At 38.8% G+C, this 22,182-nt stretch overlaps 1 protein-coding gene across 1 annotated transcript in view; it reads left to right on the top strand.

The window, feature by feature from the left end:
- Positions 1–22,182, top strand: part of COL28A1 (collagen type XXVIII alpha 1 chain) — a 193,920-nt gene that overhangs the window by 16,445 nt on the left and 155,293 nt on the right. The window contains exons 7-11 of the mRNA XM_088833381.1: positions 596–637; positions 4,779–4,805; positions 10,092–10,136; positions 12,655–12,699; positions 13,698–13,751. Coding sequence (XP_088689507.1) covers positions 596–637; positions 4,779–4,805; positions 10,092–10,136; positions 12,655–12,699; positions 13,698–13,751 — 213 coding nt within the window. The remainder of the gene's footprint in view (positions 1–595; positions 638–4,778; positions 4,806–10,091; positions 10,137–12,654; positions 12,700–13,697; positions 13,752–22,182) is intronic.

Below are 22,182 nucleotides of genomic sequence, written 5' to 3'. Positions count from 1 at the left end.
GTAAAGTATTCTTGGGTGGCTTTACAGCACACACACACACACACTCACACCCCTTCACTCACCCACTTTCTACGGATCTGAATTAATGCCATCACGTTTTCTTTTTGTTTTGTTAAATACCTGTTGTAAGTCTTTGTGACCATTTCATTTATTTGGCTTGTAACTGCGTGCCACATAATATATTTTCCTAAGTCTTGCTGAAATCAAGCAATCACTCTTAAGGACATTTTGGAAAACATTCCAAAGCCCCTTGGAGAAAAGCCAGAGTGGCTGGCTCCGAGAAAGGGTACAATGGTCTATTTGAGAACAACGGCCGTGTTGTTAAACTAGCATGCAAGTCTTGGCCTGAGCTGTGAAAACATACCTGCATTCTGCACCCTGTACATCTGGCTTCACTTCAAAGGGGAAAGGCTATCTGAACTGCTGTTTTCTACCTTAGACTGCATGGTGAGAATGTCAGTCAGTGGTCAAGGTCAAAGATACTTTCCCCATTGAGTTGACCTATTAATCTGGGAATTCTGAAGAGTGCATTTTATTGAGCAATCACTTGCTCTGCAGGGCTGTGGAATTTTGACTGAATTTCTTCTTGTCACAGGGTGATGCTCTAAAAGGGGAACCTGGAGAAAGAGGCCCAGGGGTATGTACATGACAGAAATGCCTTCCTAAGAAAGTAATCCCAGGATGCTAAGATTTGGTAATGGGTCATTTTGACCCCTGCAGTGCAACTGCAAAAATGATTTATGTCTACATGTGCTCTGGATGACTCAGACAGGCAATCAGACAGATTATGATCTCAGAAGCTGCAATGTGAGGAGAAAATACTCTGTCCAAAAGGAGTGAGGATGGGACAAGAGTGCTCCACCACATGACACCCCTTGATGCTAATTTGAGATTTGTGAAAGGCTCAAAGGAGAAAAATATTTTGCTTTGCTTCTTGTGCTTTTTATAAAAAATAAAAAGATTAATTTAAAGATCCAGGGAACCTAAGAATTACATCATCTCAACCAAGGTTTTGTAAATCCAATTCTATAGGCAAAAGAAGAGATCATTCTGGTTGATTTATCATCCCTAAAATTAGATGATGTCAGAGACCAAACAACTGAGAAATAATTACAATACATTTCTTCTTTTGCATTTTCCTGGAGAACTGCAGTGGTATAGCAAATAGCAGAGAGGTATACAGGGACTTAAAAGGAAGCTGTGTTATGTTTCTCTCTCAGCTTGTCCCCTTGGATGAAAAAGCCCAGGACTCAGACCCAGAGGTTTAAAAAACGCTTCTCTTGGCATCTGTAATCAATGTCATGAAACATCTGATAGAAAGCTTGATAATCTCAATGGAAATTCCTTCAGAAATTTGTGTTATTCATTCAGGAAAGACTTTATTCTAGTTATGTTCTGAGATGGCTGGATGGCATCACCGACTCGATGGACATGAGTTTGAGTGAACTCCGGGAGTTGGTGATGGACAGGGAGGCCTGGCGTGCTGTGATTCATGGGGTCACAGAAAGTCGGACACGACTGAGTGACTGAACTGAACTGAACTGATGTATAAAGCATACTGTTAGTGAAAATAAAATTAAGATGAAGTACTTATTTTCAGGAAAATCCATTATCTCAGAGGAGAGGTAAAACAGCTATAATATGAAGCAGAATGTCAAAACATAAAAATTTCATGCATCAAATATTATGTATAATGGGCATTCAGAGAAGACTAGAGCTGTCAGGGTAGGTTCTATGGGATGAGCCCTCACGAGTGAACACTGAAGGGCCAGGTCAGATAAAGACAGGCTGGAAGGTGGAGGGGCAGGCATTCCAGATGGAAAGTGCTGTAAGCAGCAGCCAGGGGAGGGCAGTGAGTGAGGAATGGTGAAATCGTGCCTAGAGACACAGCCTGAGGGTCAGAGTGGGTGCTCCCTGATGCCTGGAAGGCTGGGCTTTGCTGGGTGATGGACTCCTCTTGAGATTTTAGATGAGGCACACGGCCCCAGAGCTGTGGTTTTAGAAGATTAACTGGGCCTGGCTCTGAAAGCAAAACTGAAGTGTGGATAAGCAGAGAGTGTACTTTGAAGAGGTTTGTTGCTGCAGGCTGCATGAGAAGTAACAGGGACGTCAATTAGCAAGGGCTGCTCTGGCCAATGTGAGTCTCTGGCCATGTGTGCTCAACCGGCAGTCAAGACAGGCAAGCCGGAGGGGAGCTGTGCTGGCGGAAGGAACTACACACTGAATTTTGATGCCTTAGTATCAAAAAAAGGATAGAAAATATCTCACTGATAATTTTTTAATATTGATTGTGTGTTAAAATGACAGAATTTTGACCTGGTAGGAGACATAAAACATATTATTAAAAATTAATTTCACCTGTTAATTCTTACATTTTTTAAGTGGTTATGAAGGAATTGAAAATGACATATGTGGCTCATGTTATATTGGACAGAACTGAGCTACAGTGATGACAAAACAGAAAGGAGGGGAACATTGTGAGAACCATGAACCTGAAGAAATGCGGGGAAGTGGTGACTAACTCTGCCTCAGTCGTTCAACAAGATTTACTGAGCACTTGCTATGTGCTGGGCCCTATATTGGGTGCCGGGGAAATGGACGTGAGCAAGGTAGAGAGATCATGCTTCATGACGTGTTCACGCAGCAGGAGGCAATCAATAGATGAATCAGTGAATAAGAATTCCAGTCAGTGAGAAGGTTCAGTTCAGTCACTTAGTCATGTCTGACTCTTTGTGACCCCATGGACTACAGCATGCCAGGCCTCCCTGTCCATCACCAACTCATGGAGCTTGCTCAAACTCATGTCCATCAAGTAGGTTATGAAAATACAAAACAAGGTCACATGGGTTCCTAGGCAGAAAGAGCAGTAGGTAGAAAGGCACTGAGGTGGAAGAAGCTTGGTGGGCCCAGGAAATGGGAAGAGAGCCAGAGCTTGAGGAAGAGTGGGGGTAGGAGGTGAGGCTGTGAGGTAGGCAGGGGCTAGATCACATGGACCTTGATTTGTAACTAAGGGCCCTGGGACCTACCTGAAGGTCCAGGGCTCGAAACTCTGTGCTTCCATTGCATGAGGCATGTGTTCGATCCCTGGCCAAGAAAAGTTCCTGTGGTGTGGCAAAAAAAAACAAAACAAAAGTGATTATACACATAGGTGTAATTATCAAAAAACAAGAAGCTCTGTATGAAACTAAGTGCCCTGGAAGCTGTTGGAGAATTTTAATTGGTTGGATTAAAAGAATGGAAGGGGCAAGTAGAGAGAAAAGATGATTATAAACTTTTGATTTCTGTATAATTTGAAATATGATGATACCATTAATAGAAATAGGAAAGTCAGAAACAAATTTTGCAGAGACCAATGAGCACAGTGTTGACTGTCTTAAATTTGAGTATTTTAAAACTAGTAAGTAAAACCAGAGATTTCAGGGAAAAACTAGAAAGAAAACAAACAAACAAAAAACCAAGAAAATATAACAGGAAAAAAATTATACTGTAAAAAATAATATTCCTTTATTTTTGCAAACTGTATTGGCTCTTTCCTAAATACAATCTCACCTCTCTGAACATAAAATAATAACAGGATTTTAAATGTGATGGTGGGTTAGAAGGGATGCACATCACCCAAGATTCCTGAGATAGGAAGTCCAGCCTTTTTTTAGTGCTGCAAACATGAATTGTTTTTATAAAGAACACCAGTTTAACTGTGGCCTTTAACTTTAACCACTATACTAAACCTTAAACCATTCACGTGAATAAGCGTTTCCAACATGGATTAAATTGTACCATAACATTTCCTTCTTTTTACTAGTTTTACTCTTCAATTTCTCAGTGACTGCACATTTGGAGAGAAGTGTTATTTGTTTCCTAAAGTTTTCCTTTTTATCTTTTGTAAAAAAGTCCTACACAAAAAAATTGTGTACTCTGATTCACACATAACTACACTCACGTCTTGTCTATTCCACTGGTTCTCCAGCTGACTTAAAAATATATCTTACAATTCTGTTTTTATACTTGGAAACTATAGTTGTGTGAGAAAGACACTCGATCCAATTAAAGACTTGGTGTTGCTTAAAGCTGGTAATTTCCCAATCAGGTTAAAATTCAGTATCATGTTGCTTAAAGGACTGTGGGCAGTGACACAACGGAGAAGGCTGTGCAGGGTTCCCAAGAGCGACACACAAGAGCTGCAGAATCGCTGGCCCCTTATTTAGCGTGGGATAAAATATAGTAACTTAAAGGTCACTGTCTCACCAGGGTTGACAAAGGAACCATTCATTTCCTTGATGTTCTATATTCGAGACTGAATTTGAAAGGAGGACCTGAATGGATATAAATATTTACGGGCATTTTAAAGGTCATTATCTCAGCTCGTTTTCAAAGCCAATTTCTCTAACAGTCTCCATGGAACATCCTCAGCTGTGAGAGTTCATAGTTTAAAAGTCAATATAACAATTTTGAAAGGACTGTTATAGGTTGTCACTGCTACCCTGAGTTTCAATGTATAGTCTCTCCTTTAGCTTCGGCCAAAGGGTAAGAAATTGGGTTTGAAAAAAATATGTGGAACTAAGAATAGAATATAATAAAAGGAAACATGGTTCTTTTCTTCCCTTTACTATATGCTCATTCTCTAAGAGCAAAGATAAGTGAACGAGCTTATCTTTACATGGTCTTACTTTCCAAGACTATTACAAAAGTGCTTTGTTATACTTTATAAATGAAAAACATCAGATACTACCTCCAACTATGCTTTCTAATACCGTATTCTACTTTTCCTTTCTAATTAGGGAATCCCTGGGTACAAGGGTGAGAAGGTAAGTTGGTAACAACAAATAGAATTTCATAAAGAAAAACAGAAACATAACTGTATTTATATATTCGTGTATGTGTGTTAGTCGCTTAGTTGTGTTGGATTCTTTGTGACCCCATGAACTGTAGCCCACCAGGCTCCTCTGTCCATGGGATTCTCCAGGCAAGAATACTGGAGTAGGTTGCCATTTCCTCCTCCAGGGAATCTTCCCGACCCAGGGATCGAGCCCAGGTCTCCTGTATTGCAGGCAGATACTTCACTGCCTGCGCTACTAGGGAAGCCCATTTCTATACTTAATAAAAGTTATTTTCCCTTATTTTTGGAAGCCTGGATTCTCAAATTCCTAAGTACATTTTTAACTCTGTTAACATAAGATAATAATAGAACTTAAGATATGGGTATATGCGATAATGAATCGAAGGTAGCCCAAGATTCCTGAGATCAGAATCCAGTCTCTCTTAGCCCTGCAAATATGAATTGTTTTAAATAGAGAATCCTGACTTTTACAGCCATGCATCACAAGTATCCAGCCCCAAAGTTTCTATACACAAAAGGACACAGCAATACTACAATTAGGCTAGACCCTTGGCACTCAGCTTCGTATGAAATGTAGACATAAGACTGTCTACTGGGGAAAAGAGGATGGATCATCCTGCTCAAGCAGTAAAGAGCTACTTACTTCATTTAGTCAATCATCTAGGTAGAGCTTGCAGGAGGAGGGAATTTGACAAAGGTTATGAGTTGTTATATTATTTTATGATTATTTGAAAATTACAAATTATGACATCAAACTGATTCAAAAGAAATGAACGTGTTAGACTGGAGTTCAGGAATCTTTGAGAGTGTTCAGTTATTCATTCCTAAGTTTATGCTCCTATTATTATATGCTCTCTATGGTCAGATAAGCTATTTAAAATCAGAACATGTCGCTATCATTGATTCTGTCCTAAAACCCTCAGACCTGGGCAAGTGAAAGTGTTAGTTGCTCAGTCATGTCTGACTCCCTGCGACCCCATGACTATAGCCCACCAGGCTCCTTTCTCCAAGGAATTCTCCAGGCAAGGATACTAGAGTGGGTAGCCAGGGGATCTTGCTGATCCAAGGATCGAACCTGGGTGTCCCACACTGCAGGCAGATTTTTATCATTTGAGTCACCAGGGAAGTCCAAGGCCTGCATTACAGGGTCCTGTACTGGGTTCCCTCCAACCTCCTCACTCATGATGGAACCAGGAGTCTGCAGGGTGAGGGGCCCATGCCTTATTCTCCTGGATCATACTTTGGGTAACTAAACCCTAGAAGACCCTGCAAAATGGCCTGAGCCCACTTCAAAGGCTCACACAAACCTCTTTCCCACGTCCATTGTCTTCCGAGCCCTGAGGGAAACCAAATGGAAGCTTTGTTGGGGCAGGAGAGGCCCATGGAGGGGCTTTGTTATGCTGCTTGGGGCAACTTCATAGATACACACTCACACTTCTTTTGCTGTGGAAGGAGCTGGAGATGGGAAGTGAAGTAGGAGCTGGGCTGTAGGTCATGGGCACAGGTCTCCCACGTGGACCTCTGAGGAATTCCAAAACTCCTTTAACTTTTTACTCCTTTTGTAGGTTCATTTGTCAAGAAAGGAAGTTAGAACAGTACTAGTATATTAGCTTGACTTGTAACTTTCAGCTACTTAGATATATGGTATATGGGCCTCTGCTTGCACTCTTGCCCCAGGGCCCTTGTAAACATTAGAGTTAAACCTACATACAAGCAAATAAATACATTCCTAAACTGGAAATGTTAGGCCTTAAAGGGGAAGAGTGTAAGAAATGCCATGATTCTGTACTTGGCCATAAGAACATGGACAACTCAATATCTTAGAATGTCTTGTTTTTTTCATCTGTATAGAACGGGATCAATGCAGGCCTCCTTAATTTACCAGGCTTTCTTGGTGGTTCAGTGGTAAAAAAAAAATCCACCTGCCAATGCAGGGGAATGTGGGTTCGATTCCTGGGTCAGGAAGATCCCCTGGAGAAGGACATGGCAACCCACTCCACTATTATTATTGCCTGGGAAATCCCATGGACAGAGGAGTCTGGTGGGCTACAGTCCATGGGGTCTCAAAAGAGTCAGGCATGGCTTATGACTAAATAAGCAATTTGCAGGGTGATTGGAAAGTCAAATAGAATAATGGATGTGAAAATGTACTGTAAATTATTAGCTGGTCTATAAATATATGATTCTATTATAAAGAGACAGGGAACAAATGAAAGTATGGGAAAGTTAAGAAAGTTTCATGATTGTAAAAAATTGTGCTAAATGGGCTTCCCTGATGGCTCAGATGGTAAAGAACCTGTCTGCCAGTGCAGGAGGTGCAAGAAATGTGGGTTAGATACCTGGGTCAGGAAGATCCCCTGGAATAGGAACTGACAACCCACTCCAGTATTCTCGCCTGGAGAATCCAAAGGACAGAGGAACCTGGTGGGTTACAGTTCACGGGGTCAGAAAGAGCCAAACATGACTGAGTGAACAACACTAACTAAATTGTCCTAAATATATAGAGCCAAAGAAAATTCTCCATGGTGCCATCTTGATTTATACAATATGTTAATTATCAACACCTGGAAACTCTCTGTATATATATTTTTAAAAGATTCACTTAAACTTCTGGAGAATAATAAGTTTACTGGAGGGGCCCTGGTTTGGAAAACGCAAGATGTCAGAGCGAAAGGACCCTGAACTATCCACATGCAAGCCAGAATTTCACCAGGAGAAGAGGCATCAGAAATTGGAGGCTGGGAACAGAACTAATCTGTTCAGAGTTTTCTGACGTGCTTGCTCTCAGGAACTTTGTAACTGTGACCATTCCACAGGGATTACTGAGCCCACCAAAGAAGCAAATGCCTTTGCAGAGGCAAATAACATGAGTACAGCATTTTCGTTGATGGGAATCGGCCCCCAAACCAATGCTGCCTCTCAGGACCCTATAGCTAACAAATCTGTCTGGACAAATGGAAAGTGAGTTTTTAGCCAAAAGTATTTTGAGCATATTCACAGTACTTTTCTGTTTTATATTTTGGTGGTTGGCTCATTTTATTTCCACTCATTTTACTCCACAACAATAAATTAATTGCTTTCTAATTGATTCTTCAAGAGTGATTTTCCATTTGCATTGAGAAATAAATGTTCAGCTTGTTTTCAGGGAAAGCTCAGTTTTTCCCGGGTCAGGCTGACTCACAGTATGATGGGGAGAGAGGACAGATTGCTTCTGAATAGAGGCATAGTTGGACCTAAAAACTGTACCTCCCTCTTGCCTGCTGCAGATGCCAGCGATATCCCAGGCAGGACCCCAGGCAGAAGTGTCAGGTTAGTGGAGAGTACCTTGCAGACCGTGGCAGCATGCCCTGTTCAGCTCTGGGTGCCTGAGGAAGAACACGGACTTGGGTGTCTAACAGACTCAAGACTGTGATCATGAACAAGCTGCTTAATCTGTCTGAGCCTCATTTTCCTTGTGATGAATGGAGACATATATGCCTTGCAAGGCTGTTGTGGGGATCAGCAATAACATCAAGACATTCTGGCACACAATAATTGGTGGTCACAGTTATCATTTCCCTTCTTAGAGCAAAGTGTGGTCGGCAGGTTGGCTATCAATCTGCAAACTGTTGCTGTTTTGTGATGAGCTGAAGCTTGCAGCAGAATATAAATCCACTGTATCACTAAACGTCTTGTTTAGCTTTCCTGACATTTTTCATAGCAAGACTTCCTTAATGAAGGAAGCAGGGCAGTGACGTTCATGCCAGCATCAGTTGCTTATGCCATTGTGTATTAGCGGTTCAAGACACATGCTCTGGAGCAGTGCAGAGGTAATAAGACGGCAGCAGAAATAGAAACTAGTAGCGAGGGCTCTGGATTAAGAGTCATTGGCTGGCATGGACATTGATGTAAATCACTTAACCTCCCCAGCAGAACTGCCTTCTCTTAAAAATATGAATTGCTTGGAGGCTCAGAATAAATAAATATATATGTGAACACACTTTGAAAATTCTAACTTTAGTTGTTTTTCTAATTGATTTTGTTACTTTTAAATTCTATTAAAAGTCTTAGAAGTCTGATACAATGGATTAGTATTCAGAGGCCCCAGTTCTCATTCTATCTGAGCAAGTTACATTTAAATCACAAATTTTCATTCTGTGAGACTGGGCTAATACTATCTACCTCAGACATGATTTACATTATTAAATGATTAAAAATGTACATCAGTGATTTAAATGATTTACATCGATGTCAGATTAACTAAGATAATGTCAGTAAAATAACACTAATAATAAACAGTAAAGCATCATTTAAATGTTAATTTTTTTCCCACTAATATTCCAGGAAAGGCAGGACTGTAGGCTGAGATGATGGAGAATACATAGCACGCTTGCCGCCATGCCTGACTCTCTGTCTCTCACTGGAGACCTTGCTCATTCATCGTGGCTCCCTTCTCTGTCAAGTCAGAATATGCTCTGAGAACCTTTTCCTCACAGATTTCTAGGCAAACGCTACTAATTGATCAAAGTTGGTGCTCAGGCCAGAGCATGTGGTGTTGTGGAAAGAACAGGGTCTCTGAGTCTGAGTAGACCTGGTTTCAGATCTTGACTGTTCTTTACTAGCTCAACGATGGAGTGAAGTTATCTTATTGAGCTTAAGTTTCCTCATATATAAAATAAGATGAAAGTGAAGGGGATTAGGAGGTACAAACTGCCAGTTATAAAATAAATAAGTCATATGGATGTAATATCTAGCACAGGGAATATAATCAATATTTTAGAATAACTTTGGATGGTATGTAATCCATAAAAATATTGAGTCACTATCTTGCACACTTGAAACGATTCTAATATTGCAAGTCAACTATATGTCAATAAAAAAAGACATCTAAGGATCAAATTACAAAAAGGAAAAAAAAAGGAATGGCAAAACTGATCTCATTGGGCTGTAATGTGGAGTCAATTAAATCACATATATGCAAAGGGGATATAATATATGGTAGATGCTTATTAAGCCTTAGTTTCTTTCCTCCTAATTTCATCCGTGTCTCAAAAATGTGAAGCCTCATTAGGTGGTATTACTAATTTGATTCTGTCAAGTTAGGAGTGACTCAAGGATAAAATTTTTCAGAGTTCAATGCCCAAACAACCCACAGTATTGAGGATAAAACTGTGTTTAATTCATCAGACTGCTAATGTCATAAGATTCTGCTGGGAATCTTATAAACAGAACCCTAACACTGAATGACCGTCTTCTTGTGTATTGACTTTTTTAGGGTGAACGTGGAGAATGTGGCAAACCCGGCATAAAGGGTGACAAAGTAAGGAACGTGCTTTTAAAATGCTAACAGCTGTGACCTCTTTGGGGCTGAGTTTCCTCAAGAGGAAATCCTGGGAAGCATAACGTTGCTCTCACTACTGGAATTAGAGAGTTACGTTCAGTTCTCACATCTGTGAAACATGAAGCAGCAAACAAAGCCACCCTTAACTTTAGCTAATGGACCCCCACACGCCTCGCAGCACCCTAACCTTTGAGACCAGGCCCACCAAACGTTATGGTGAAAGAGCAACTTAACTGGCAAAGTCAGTTCAAGATCCAATTGGATCAAAGTGGAATAGTTTTCCAGATGTAAATTAAACCCTGAGAACAAGCACCTTCCAAAATAGAATGAAGAGCTCTATGAAACAAGTTAATGAACGACTTTTCAATCATAGGGAAGAACTAGACATAGACAGCGGTTTGAAACTGAAAATGCAGCCAACCACAGATAACTGAGTAGTTATTTACCTTTCATTAGAAAATAAATATGAATAAAATATGTAAACTGGAGACAGTATTAAAATGTTAAGGAGTTCCTTAATGGACCAGAAATACATAGAGAGTGTATTTGAAACATGATAAAGGATCCAAAAAACTACAGAGTGAAAGTAAATAGTTTTCATTATAGTCAAGAACTGTTAACAGCATACCACCAACATAAAGTGTTTCAAGATCCATCTTTTAATTATGGGAAGAGTCAAGGAGAGAAAATGAGGCAGAAGGTAAGAAGAAAAGGAGAAAATAGTGACCCTGGCCTATTAACTAAACACTTTAAATAGCTTGAGACTTCCTGAAAGCTTTTTAACTACTGTAGAGTTAAAGGACAGGTGAATCTGAAAAATGTAGGCTTGGTAATTATCTCTGGGAAAAACGAAAGGTGTGATAATGAATGGATTCTTCCCAGAGAATAACTGAAAATGGGAGATGGACGTGGACTTGAAAATACTGAAGAAGGGACACACAGAACAGAAATGAATGTCAACCAATAACTGGAAAAACTATGTGAAATAAAAATGGCTGACAAAGATTTAAAGTAGTTCATTGACTAAGATGCCAGGGATTGCTAAATGCCCTATTATTTTCAGTGCTAGAAAGAAAAGTACTGACAATTATAAATGTAAGATGGGATTGACTGTATAATGTATTCCAATACCAGAGATGTAAAAATGTGAAAAAAGGCATGTCTAAAGTCAAAGAAATATAGTGTCCTTGACAGGATGAGTTCATGTACGTTTACATGTAAAATGTACAAAGAACAGGAAAAAACATAAAAGAGAACATATAAACGGATAATAAATGAACATATAAGCAGCCAGAGAAGTAAAATTTAAAACATTAAAATGTTTTAGCAATAAAATATTAAAAATATAAAGTAATATATAACACTCAGTATTGATGGGTATTCTATAAAATGAAGATGTATTCTCTCTACTCAGGTAGTGAGAACGGAAATCTGAACACACTTTATGGAGGAAACGTTCCTTTATCTTTCCATATGTGGAGAGACAAAACGAAGTGAGAGAGAGCCTTAAATGTGCTTATAGGTTCTTTGACAATCATGATCTTCTAGGAAATTATCCTTAGGGATAAATAAGAAGTTGAACAAAGATTTATACACACAGATATTCACTATAATATTGCTAACAATAGAAATCATCAGAAACAACTTAAATGTCAAAACTAGGGAAATGAGTAATTATAATTATGATAGACTCACATTCTTAGATATTATTCAGTTTACTAAGAGTTTTTAATGACATGCAAAATATTTTTGATTGAATGGAAGACCAGATAAGTAGGACACAAAATTGGATATACATTTTGATCAAATTATTTAAAGAAAAAAATCTATTGGGAACAATATGGTAGGAAAAAAGGCCTAAAATGTTAACAGCAGTTGCCTCTGTGTGATTGCTGTCCATTAATTTACTTTTTTCTATAAATGTCACGGTATAACTATCATAAATAGGTTACATTTTGGTAATTTAAAAAAAAGATAGAAATTTGAGAAAAGAGAGACTAGATTATACTTTTATAAAAAGAAACTTTAAAGGGCTTCCTAGTTAACAGACATATTGAAATATTTTGTTAGAAGGGTATTGAGTATAAACTGTGTTTTGCCAAGTTCCACGTCCTGAAGATAGAGAAGAGAGTGATGTATACATTGTGGAAACTCACTTAATTTAACTGATATTGCCTTGTTGGAAGAATACAGTATTCCACAAAGTATACTGCTTTCTAAGAATTCTTAAGAAATACATTTTTAAAATTCTGATCGAAATGTCAAATATATATAGGCAAAGACTTAATCCAAAATTGTGGTTTCATGGAGTTTCTTACTAAAGGAAAGCTGGAACCCAAGGTGGCTTGTTAATAAGGATCATTTTGTTAACAATTAAACTGATGTTTGGATAAGCTGGGAAGACTGGCCATTACTGAGAATAAAGTCCCATCTGTGCCACCTAAGATCACTGTAAACTAGATATTTAGAGTATCTTACTACTAATTTTATTTCACAGGGATCCCCAGGGCCAAATGGACAAAAGGGACCGAGAGGAATTCAGGTAAGGGAGTTAAAACCAAATCTAAGTCTGTATTAGAATCATCTAGGAAGCTTTTAAAATCCCTTTGCCCACTTGTACCCTCTACCAATTGAGTCAGAAGATTCCCAGGTAATAACAGTGTGAAACAAAATTTGAAAACTGATGCTCTAATATTTTGAATAACTAATCCAGGCTCCCTCAATATAGTTATCAGCAGGTCAGTCTACTTAGTGAGTAGCTAAAGAGTAAAAGTTAAAAAAAAAAAATTAGAGTCTAAGACGATAAAAGCATAATGTCAAAGCAATTGAAAACAGAATGTACCTATGTTTGCACTGCTGCTGGGAAAGCTATGCATTTTATCTAAATTACAGCATTTGTATTCCATCATAAGTAGTCACTGCTCAATAACATGCAATGATTCTTCCAGAAAAGGATTTGAATCGGTTTTTTCCAGTCTGGGGACTTGCCTTGTCTAAACTTGTAATGGGAGGAGTGTGTGTATGCGTGAAGTGCTAATTTCAGCATTTCAAAAAGTCTACTGAAAATTATACCTTTACCCCAATTTCCTAATGGCATCTTGTTAACCATGATCTTCTTTGTTCTGGTCTGGAATTGTGTCAGGGCAGGGCAGTAACTGATTATTATCAAAGGGTCATTGGACACTCCAATTTTCAGTTATATGCCTTGAATATTAATACATATTTTAAAAAGCTGTTGTTTAATCAAAATCTTTCCAGAAAGTGGTCCAGCACAGGAATAATGTTGGAAGCACAGGTTTAGAAAATGAACAGCTCATCAATAAATGTTCGCTCTCAGCTTTAGGTACTATTTTAGAAGCTGTGTGTTTGACACAGGGAATTTTATCTCATCCCATTTCTCCATGTGTGTAACCTTCACTTAACTCTGAGTCAGACAGCCTTGATTTCCAACTCCAGGATCTCTAGGGACCCTCATGAATGATTCATTCCTCGTTGGCCTTTTGTATGCAGAACTAATTCTTGGTTTTCATCCTGGAGCAGGGCATTGCTGGACCTCCTGGGGATCCAGGCCTGAAGGGATTTCAAGGCAATAAGGTAATGATATCCGTGGGTTATAGATAGGCAGAGGGCCTTTCCCCTACTGACCTACAGTGATACATGTTTTTATTAAGCAGGAGTCCGTAGATTCTTTGAGGATTAATCTTTGGGAAAACGTAATAATCTGCAGGTGTCACACACAGAATCATGTTTAAGTCTATGTATGTAGGAAGCTAGTGTCATAGTTTTTCATTTATTATTATATTTCATTTATTATTCACTCAAAGGGGTATCATTAAATGTAAGCCATTATCCAGAATTTCTGCAGAGTTTCTGTCTTACTCCTGCCTTTTAGTAATTTTATGACTCACTAGAAATTGAAAAGTAGTAATAAATAACACTATTGAAATCACTCTATTGCCCACAGGTAATGTCAACTCAGTATACAATTGATAAGTGAAGGGGATTTATAATGTTCATATCAACAAAAATTAAGCTTTTTAATTGAAAGAGTGTAACCCTATGGCTCAGATAGTAAAGAATCTGGCTGCAATGCAGGAGACCAGGGTTTAATCCCTGTGCTGGGATTGAAGGGAATGGCTACCCACTCCTCCATGAACAGAGGAGCCTGGTGGGCTACAGTTCATGGGGTTGCAAAGAGTCGGACATGACTGAGCAACAAACACTTTCAATCTCAGCTCTCAGTATCAGCCTGGTAATGTCATTCCACAGATAACCAGGCAAGACAGCCAGGGTGGGGATGAATAAAAGTCAGAACCAAGAGATGAGATAGAAGGGATCTTTAAAAGACCAGTTTATAAGATCCTGTTTTCCAATGAGAGTGACCATTAATCAGCAGAAAACAGGCGTTTTCGCGCCTTTTTAACTCTTCTCAATGCTTAGAAAATTTCACAGATACAGTAAATACCCAGTAAACATTTTGAGTTAGTGACTGGAGATCCGTAGAATTTGTGGTAGTAATAAGAGCAGACGATGCAGTCCCCAGAGGACCCTAGGTAAAGCCAATCTTTTAAGGGTGCTCTTAAATTTAAGTCGTGGGGAGTCGGTGGGCTGAGTGTTCTTTTTTCAGACAGAGGTAAGGGAAGGACACACATAGCATTTTTAATGAGATAATGAGAATGAGTGATTTCCCAGGGCAGTTTTAATTGGCAAATTAAAACAGAATGAGCTTCTCAGCGGGTGTGTGCTTTACGCTTTGTCTGGGGAAACTGTCTTTTCCAGTCCTTACCTAGGATTAATTCTCTCTGGGGCAAAGAAATGGCTCTTTTGAATACTGAGTAGAAGTTTTTTACAAAATTGCTTTGGCTGTAGGTAAAAATCCTGCAGCCAGAAAAAAAAAAAAAAAATATATATATATATATATTTTGACATCCATACTTATTTCTTGGATTCTTTGGTCACCTAAGACGATAATTTTCACCTGTTCATGAAAAAGAGGCTTAAAATAAGGTATCAGATTTGAAGTTTGCAACAGTGATAGAATTGTAGATACTTTGAGTCACGAGGAATATTAGAAATCATACCAGCTCAGAGTTGTCATTTTGGAAAATGAGAAATGAAGTCTGGAAGTCAGGGCATCTGTGGAGATGCTGGACTGGAAGCCTGACATGCAACTTCAGGAGAAGGCTGATGGCAGTTCATGTAAGAATGTGATTGCTTGATCATGTCTCTTCGTGTCTCATACAATTACTACTTAGAGTTTTCTTTTGAAATGAGTTTATTTCCACAGAATTTAGCTTTTAATTCTAACAAGGCATTAATTCTTAGAAAATATAATGAGTCAAATATTTTGAGGCAGGCTGTAGTTTTCTGACATGATAACACTTCATTCTTGACTTTTACAACTTCGCCATAAGAAGTTATTTTTCCAAAAGTAGCTGAGTACTTCAACTTTTCAAAGGCCTCTCTTAAAAATTTCTGCCCTCCCCCTGCCAAATTGTGGTGAAGACATTTAACGTATAATTATCACAGGTTTAAAATCACAAACTTCACTGCCAATTGAAAAGATGTCAGTATCTAGAGAATATTGGGGGTTGTTGGAAGGGAGTGAGATGGGAGTGAGCTTCTTGTTTTTCTCCTAGTTATATTTTTGGCTTAGGGTCACAGATCTAATGGTTTCTTGACTATTATTTGGAGACTATTAGTAATTTCTACTCCTCTTTTGATCTGTCAACCAGAGATGCATGCATATTCATTAACTGTCTTAGGTTTTACACATTCATTCTTGTCTTAAAAGTCAGATTTCAGGGAGTGATTTCATCTTGCATCCCAGAATGTTCTTCTAAATCTTAAAAACTTGATAAACTATTTTTTACCCGATTTGGAAACAATGTTTTATAGTGACATTTCTTTTCATCCATTACCATTTTATTACAAAATGGTTTTATGAAACTGCTATTGCAATTTGTGCCCCCTCAAATCTCTAAAATGCAGCAGTTCTGTGTTTTCCAGTGGACACAGGATGACTATTACTTGAAGTTTCTATAATTATAGCATTATGGAGTATATAGTGACTATGTGCAGATGCCGTTCTCAATACCCATTTAACAACACCGCCTTCCGAGGCATGACCTAGTCTTACCCCTACATACAGAGTAGGCTACTGTGGCCCAGAGTGTAAGCAGTGAATTCAAGCCCACATAGCTATGAAGGGACAGAACCAGGATACCAACCCAGTCAATCTGCTCTTAACCCCCATGTTTTATATTTATTATATCTCCTTAGGAAAACCGCTGAATCTCCTAGATAGCCAACCTGAGATAAATGTCTTTCTTTTGGACAGCATGGAAATCACGTGTCTCCCCTTCTAGTGTACTCTGGCTGGAAACAATAGTCTGTTGGGGCTTCCCTAGTAGCTCATTCAGTAAAGAATCTGCCTGCAGTGCAGGAGACCTGGGTTTGATTCCTGGGTCGGGAAGATCCCCTGGAGAAGGAAATGGCAACCCACTCCAGTATACGTGCCTGAAAAAATCCCATGGACAGAGGAGCCTGGCGGGCTACAGTCGGACATGACTTGGTGACTAAACCACCACACCACAATAGTCTGTTGAGTTATAGTCTACTTGGTTATAATGTTCATCTGAAAATGCAAGGAAAGAAGGAGAGGACTCTCATGGGAAAAAGAAACCAGTAATGTGTGTTTTCAAATATTTTGTCTCCTATGAGACCTTAAAATAGAAACCTTTGGACTTGTAACATTTGCAAAGATTCCATGGGAGTTTCTAGATGAGGCCTGTCTATGAATGTGAAATTATGAATAGTCTCTCTCATGAATGACAATCCTGTTCTGTTGCTCCAGTGGTTGGGTTTTCTTCATCAAAGGCTTTGCAGAAAAGGTGGCCAAGGGAAAAATAGCATGTGTGAAATCAAAGAAAAATGTGATTCTGGCCCTGTATCATACATCATTTCTGTCATTAATAGTTTCCATATGTAAAGTACCTCCTATTCTGCCCTAAATGACCTTGTTACCTTAGAAACAAAGCATAGATCTTTCTCAGAATGAAGCCTTTGAGGCCACCTCAGCCTCTCCCAGACATGAGATGAGGGTCAAGAGTGGTATTCATAAGGAGATCATCCCATTGGTCTCTAAAATCAATTAGAACTATCATCACACAAGTGTCTGAGAAGCCATATCCTTAGGCCCAAACTGACACTGTGCTCTTTCTCTGTAAAAACTGAAGGCCTCCAAACCCTACACCACCTGCCAAGGGCTGTTGTTGTGGGTCAGGCCACCAGCCACTCCATCTGGTCATAGAGTGGGCCCTCCAATAGCTAGAAAGAATGGCTCAAGACTGGCAGGCCTTTCAAATCACAGAGAACAAGTAACCAAAATTAGTTTGGAACAAATAAACATAGTAGAATATTGGGTGTGCCAAGCCCACACTGGGTAATTTTTGCCATTTCTTGATGTCCTTCTGAGGTTATTTGTGAAGGATGTTTTCCTCTCCAATTGCACCCAAATCTGCTCTTTCCAAGAAGACCCTCTTTGTGCTCTGGGAGGAGGGACTGCTCACTGTGGTCTGAGCAGGAAATAGCTTGTGACTTGCTGAAATATCCTAGCATGAGAGCTCAGTGCTAGGGCCAAAAGGGCTTTAGGAATTATCCCTGATATATTCCCTCGTGTTAAAGTAGCACATGCTAATCCTCAAACAATTTAAAACTGCTGTGATATTTGTGTTATATATTGATTTCTTTCAATAGATGAATTGCCTCCCTTCTTTTAACTTTTTCCATTGTTCTACTGGAGGCTGTTCATACATTTTTCTTTAGCGATTCCCCCCCAACCCCCGCCACACTCCCACACAAGTGTCTTCTTGTGTGGTACTCAAGTGTAAGAAACTCAAAGTACTCTTACTTTATGTTCAGTTTAGTTTCTGAGATGTTACAAAAACTCAGAGGCAGTGCCAGTCTGGTCCAGTTTAATAAATGGATATGGTCAGAGTAAATAATCTCTGGTGAATCAAACATCCATCTACGCACCCAAAATAAACAACAGATCTAGTATTAATGAATGCTGCTGCTGCTGCTAAGTCACTTCAGTCGTGTCCGACTCTGTGTTAATGAATAAGTGAGACTTATTCAGTAGTAAGTGAGATTTTAGTGGAATTGGGGGCAAATGAAGCATTTAGCCCACTGTACATGATTCTTGGACAGCCTACTCCTCCTTATCTACCTCTGTCATGGTTCCATCTCATTTTTTGAGGTTCCCAAGCACAACAGATACTTCTTTAAGTAGTTGGTGTTCTTATAAGGAAATTAAGTAAATGAAAGCTAAATGTATAGATCTTGAAATTAAAATTGTAAAGCTAGTAAACATCCCTACACAACAACTCGTTTTCTTCAAAATGCTCTATGAAAAGAGGTTAGTTTTTAAAACAGGTGTGGTTATCTTGACACAGCTACTAGGAATGCGTGTGTATGCTGTAGCTGGAAGAACTAATCAAGCTTCTTTATAGCTTTCATGCACTATACCTTTAAACACGGTCAGTCCTCTTTCAGATATGAACCTCTGGCAGGAGAATTAGACAGATGTGTACAGGTCCACTACTGTTTTGAAAAATCCAAAGCAGAAAATCTAGAGACAACAGTTCAGGAGTACCACTATCATATCTGAGAGAGAAAAAAAATGATATCTATACTCATATTTAAGATAAGCAGAAAATAAGCATTTGTTGAATGAAAGAATGAGGAAGTGGTCTTACATGGAATGAGCTGTCAACAGTATCATACTGCAGACAGGTCAAACAGGTAGGACCTATGGAATCACTTAGACTGTCAATTTTGAGGGTTTTGGAAATGTTTGAGAGATTGGGGGAAGGGCGGTGACAAGGGATTGTAGAGGAATCAGAGAGAAGGGTGCAAAAGTCAGGAATTTTGACCATTCTTCCAAGATATTAGGATAATATATAGAAACAGGACAGTGTTAACATAACCCATCAAAAGCTTCTTGTGCATTCAATAACCTGATACCTTATTTATAATTCTACTTACTTCTGAAACAGGCATGGAACTTAATTGTTTTTTTCCCCACAGTTTCATATATGTAAACTTAGAATCTTATGTTTTTTATAATGTCACTATTTTCACTAGAATATATATATCATAAATGATGATTTGTTGTTGTTGTTTAGTCGTAAAGTCGTGTCTGACTCTTTGTGACTCCATGGACTGCAGTATACCAGGCTTCTCTGTCCATGGGGTTTCCCAGGCAAGAATACCAGAATGGGTTGCCATTTCATTCTCCAGGGGATCTTGCCAACGTAGGGATTGAACCCATGTCTCCTGAATTAGCAGGTGGATTCTTTACCATTGAGCCACCAGGGAAGCCCCGTGAAAATTTAGTAATTTTAAAAATACATTCTGGGACTTCCCTGGGGGGTCCAGTGGTTAAGACTCTACACTCCCACTGCAGGGGGTGAAGGTTTGATTCCTGATCAGGGAAGTAGGATCCCTCATGCCCTGCTCAAGACCAAAACCAAAAATTCTTAGTTTTGCCTTTATAGTAATATTTAAATACTTAAATTTTTGAGTTTTGACTTAAAGTTAGCTTAGTAGCTTTAGTAGATCGACCTACTGAACATCACTAACATTTCAGCTATGGTTTGGAAATAGTTCAAATACCACAAATATGAAGAACTATGAAGAAGCTGAAACTTTCTCCTTACACTAGAACTTTGGGTAGTTTTATTTCAGCTCTCACACAACGCAAAGGCCTAAAAATACCCTAACGTCATGATATTGCTTTCAACCACTGAAAAATGATGATTTCTGATAGGATATAATTCTTTATAACTTGATGGGAAGGAAATCAGGTGAAACATGTAGACCTCAACAGTTGCCAGTACAGAATAATTAACCAAACAGAAAATGTTTTTTTAAGTCCACAGATCTCTTAATAACAGAATGACTACATTTCTTACTTCATGTAAATAAAGTATTTTAAGTCTCAGGTACTCAAACATGTCAGCTTTTCCAGTTGTCCAAAACCAATAACGGGCCTTCTGGTTCTCCTGGCAGGCTCACACCTTTGGACAAAGTTGTAACTGCTTGGCGCATAGCAGTGTAAAGAGAAGAATTAATTTACAATTTTAATGACAAGTATCTGTCTAATGGATAATCAGAGCCGAGCTCCCAAACTGTGTGACTGTCTTTTTCTTCAGGGATCAGTCAGTCAATTCAGTCAGATATCAGACTCTAAATACTATTCCTGTCCAGGCCCTAAGTAAGGGGAAAGAATCGTTAGTAATCCAGCCATATTTGTTGTGGAAAGGGCTTTGACCTACATGCCTATCTGCCCACCGGTTTCTAAATGAACATATTATTTGATGCGAGACAACTGATGCTGACAACTTCAAGTGGCTGCCAGAACATGTGGTGTGTCAGTCATTGGCTTCAAGACATGATTTTCCTCCCCAAATATCTGACGCATATGGTCCTCAGCAGATGGGGCGAGTCGCGTGTGCGTGTAAATGTGCGCGTGCGTGTGCCGAGGCTGCCGAGACGAAAGCTCTGATGGATCAAGGAAGCCAAATGCTGCCCGTGTTTCCCGTAAAAGGGTGCTGCGTCTAACCCACACACCCAGTCCGGTGGGGCACTAATGTGGGACAGATTCAGTTACTGCAGTGTCTTCAGAAGGACGTCAGAGGTTTTTATTTTTCTTAATTGTATCAGCGTTCTTAATTAATTCAGGTTAAGCTTGAATTACCAGCAACATTGCAGCAGGGAAAATCAAGTTTATTCTAAGAATGAGTTTTTTAAAATTATGGTAAAATATATATACTATTTATCATTTTAACCATTCGTAAGCATACAATTCAGTGGTATCAAGTACATTCACAGTGTTGTGTAACCGTCAACACTTTACAAAACTTTTTCATCATTTTAATATAAACTTTGTACTCTTTCAACAATAACTGTAGTCCCTTTCCTCTGCCCCCAGTCTCCAAGAGTAAGTTTTTAGGAAACATATCACACTGTTACGATCCTGTCATCTCTCTGTAAATTGACGTCCTTCTCGGATTTATGGAGAGGGTTCACCCTGAGTAGTTTCTAGCAACTCATTTTGTGCTGGAGGAGTCCTAAGAGTGTCCACCAAAGCTGAGATTCTTAAAAGCTCTACTGATGGACTATGGAGCAGTCCCTCCTTTTAAGGAAAATGACACACAATTCCTTAGATTTTACCATATATAATGAAATACGACTTTCCTAATAGATTGAAACATATGAAGCATCCTTTTGGTAAGCCAAACATAGTTGAATATTGTCAATGTCATGTGATTTAACCTAGTAGCAATTAAGAAAAGGAGCTGAGTTAGTAAAATCTGCTACAGCTCTACAGTTTCCATTACATTCTCCACCATTTCTTCATTATTATGGGTTTTTTTTCTTTTTTGAAAAGCATAAGTAGGTGGGGAATATAGACAGTGGTCTTTTTTCTTATCGAAGTAGATATTATTCAAAAAAGATCGCAACTGGAGATTTTAAATAATCATGGTCCAAATTCAGTGCAGTTGGTTAACAATTGGTTTATTTATAGAGTTACACTGTGTGATCATAGTATTGCTGAATATAATTTAGATGAACTTTACCACTGATTCAGTGACAACACTCATCCAAGTCAACTTTATGTGCCTGAAGTGGCATATATGTTAGCTTGTAATAGTATACTTTCTCTTGGCTTATTTTTATGTTAGATTCTTTGTTTTCATATGATGAATCTTCAGCTATGGGGAGATTATAACTATTTGTCTTGTGTGTTTTCCATACTAAAATAAAGATATAAATTTAGTCTGCAATCAAATGATTTTTTAATTACTTTAAGAATTGAGAAGCAGATGGGGAAACAGTAGAAACAGTGTCAGACTTTATTTTTTTGGGCTCCAAAATCACTGCGGATGCTGATTGAGGAAATTAAAAGACGCTTGCTCTTTGGAAGGAAAGTTATGACCAACCTAGATAGCATATTAAA

Source organism: Moschus berezovskii, chromosome 3 (genome assembly GCF_049115385.1).
Source record: "Moschus berezovskii isolate FMDL1 chromosome 3, NW_MosBer_1.0, whole genome shotgun sequence".
In the NCBI taxonomy this organism is placed as follows: Eukaryota; Metazoa; Chordata; class Mammalia; order Artiodactyla; family Moschidae; genus Moschus; species Moschus berezovskii.
The sequence above is the reverse complement of the archived record's forward strand: the minus strand, read 5'-3'. Positions and strand labels throughout refer to the sequence as shown.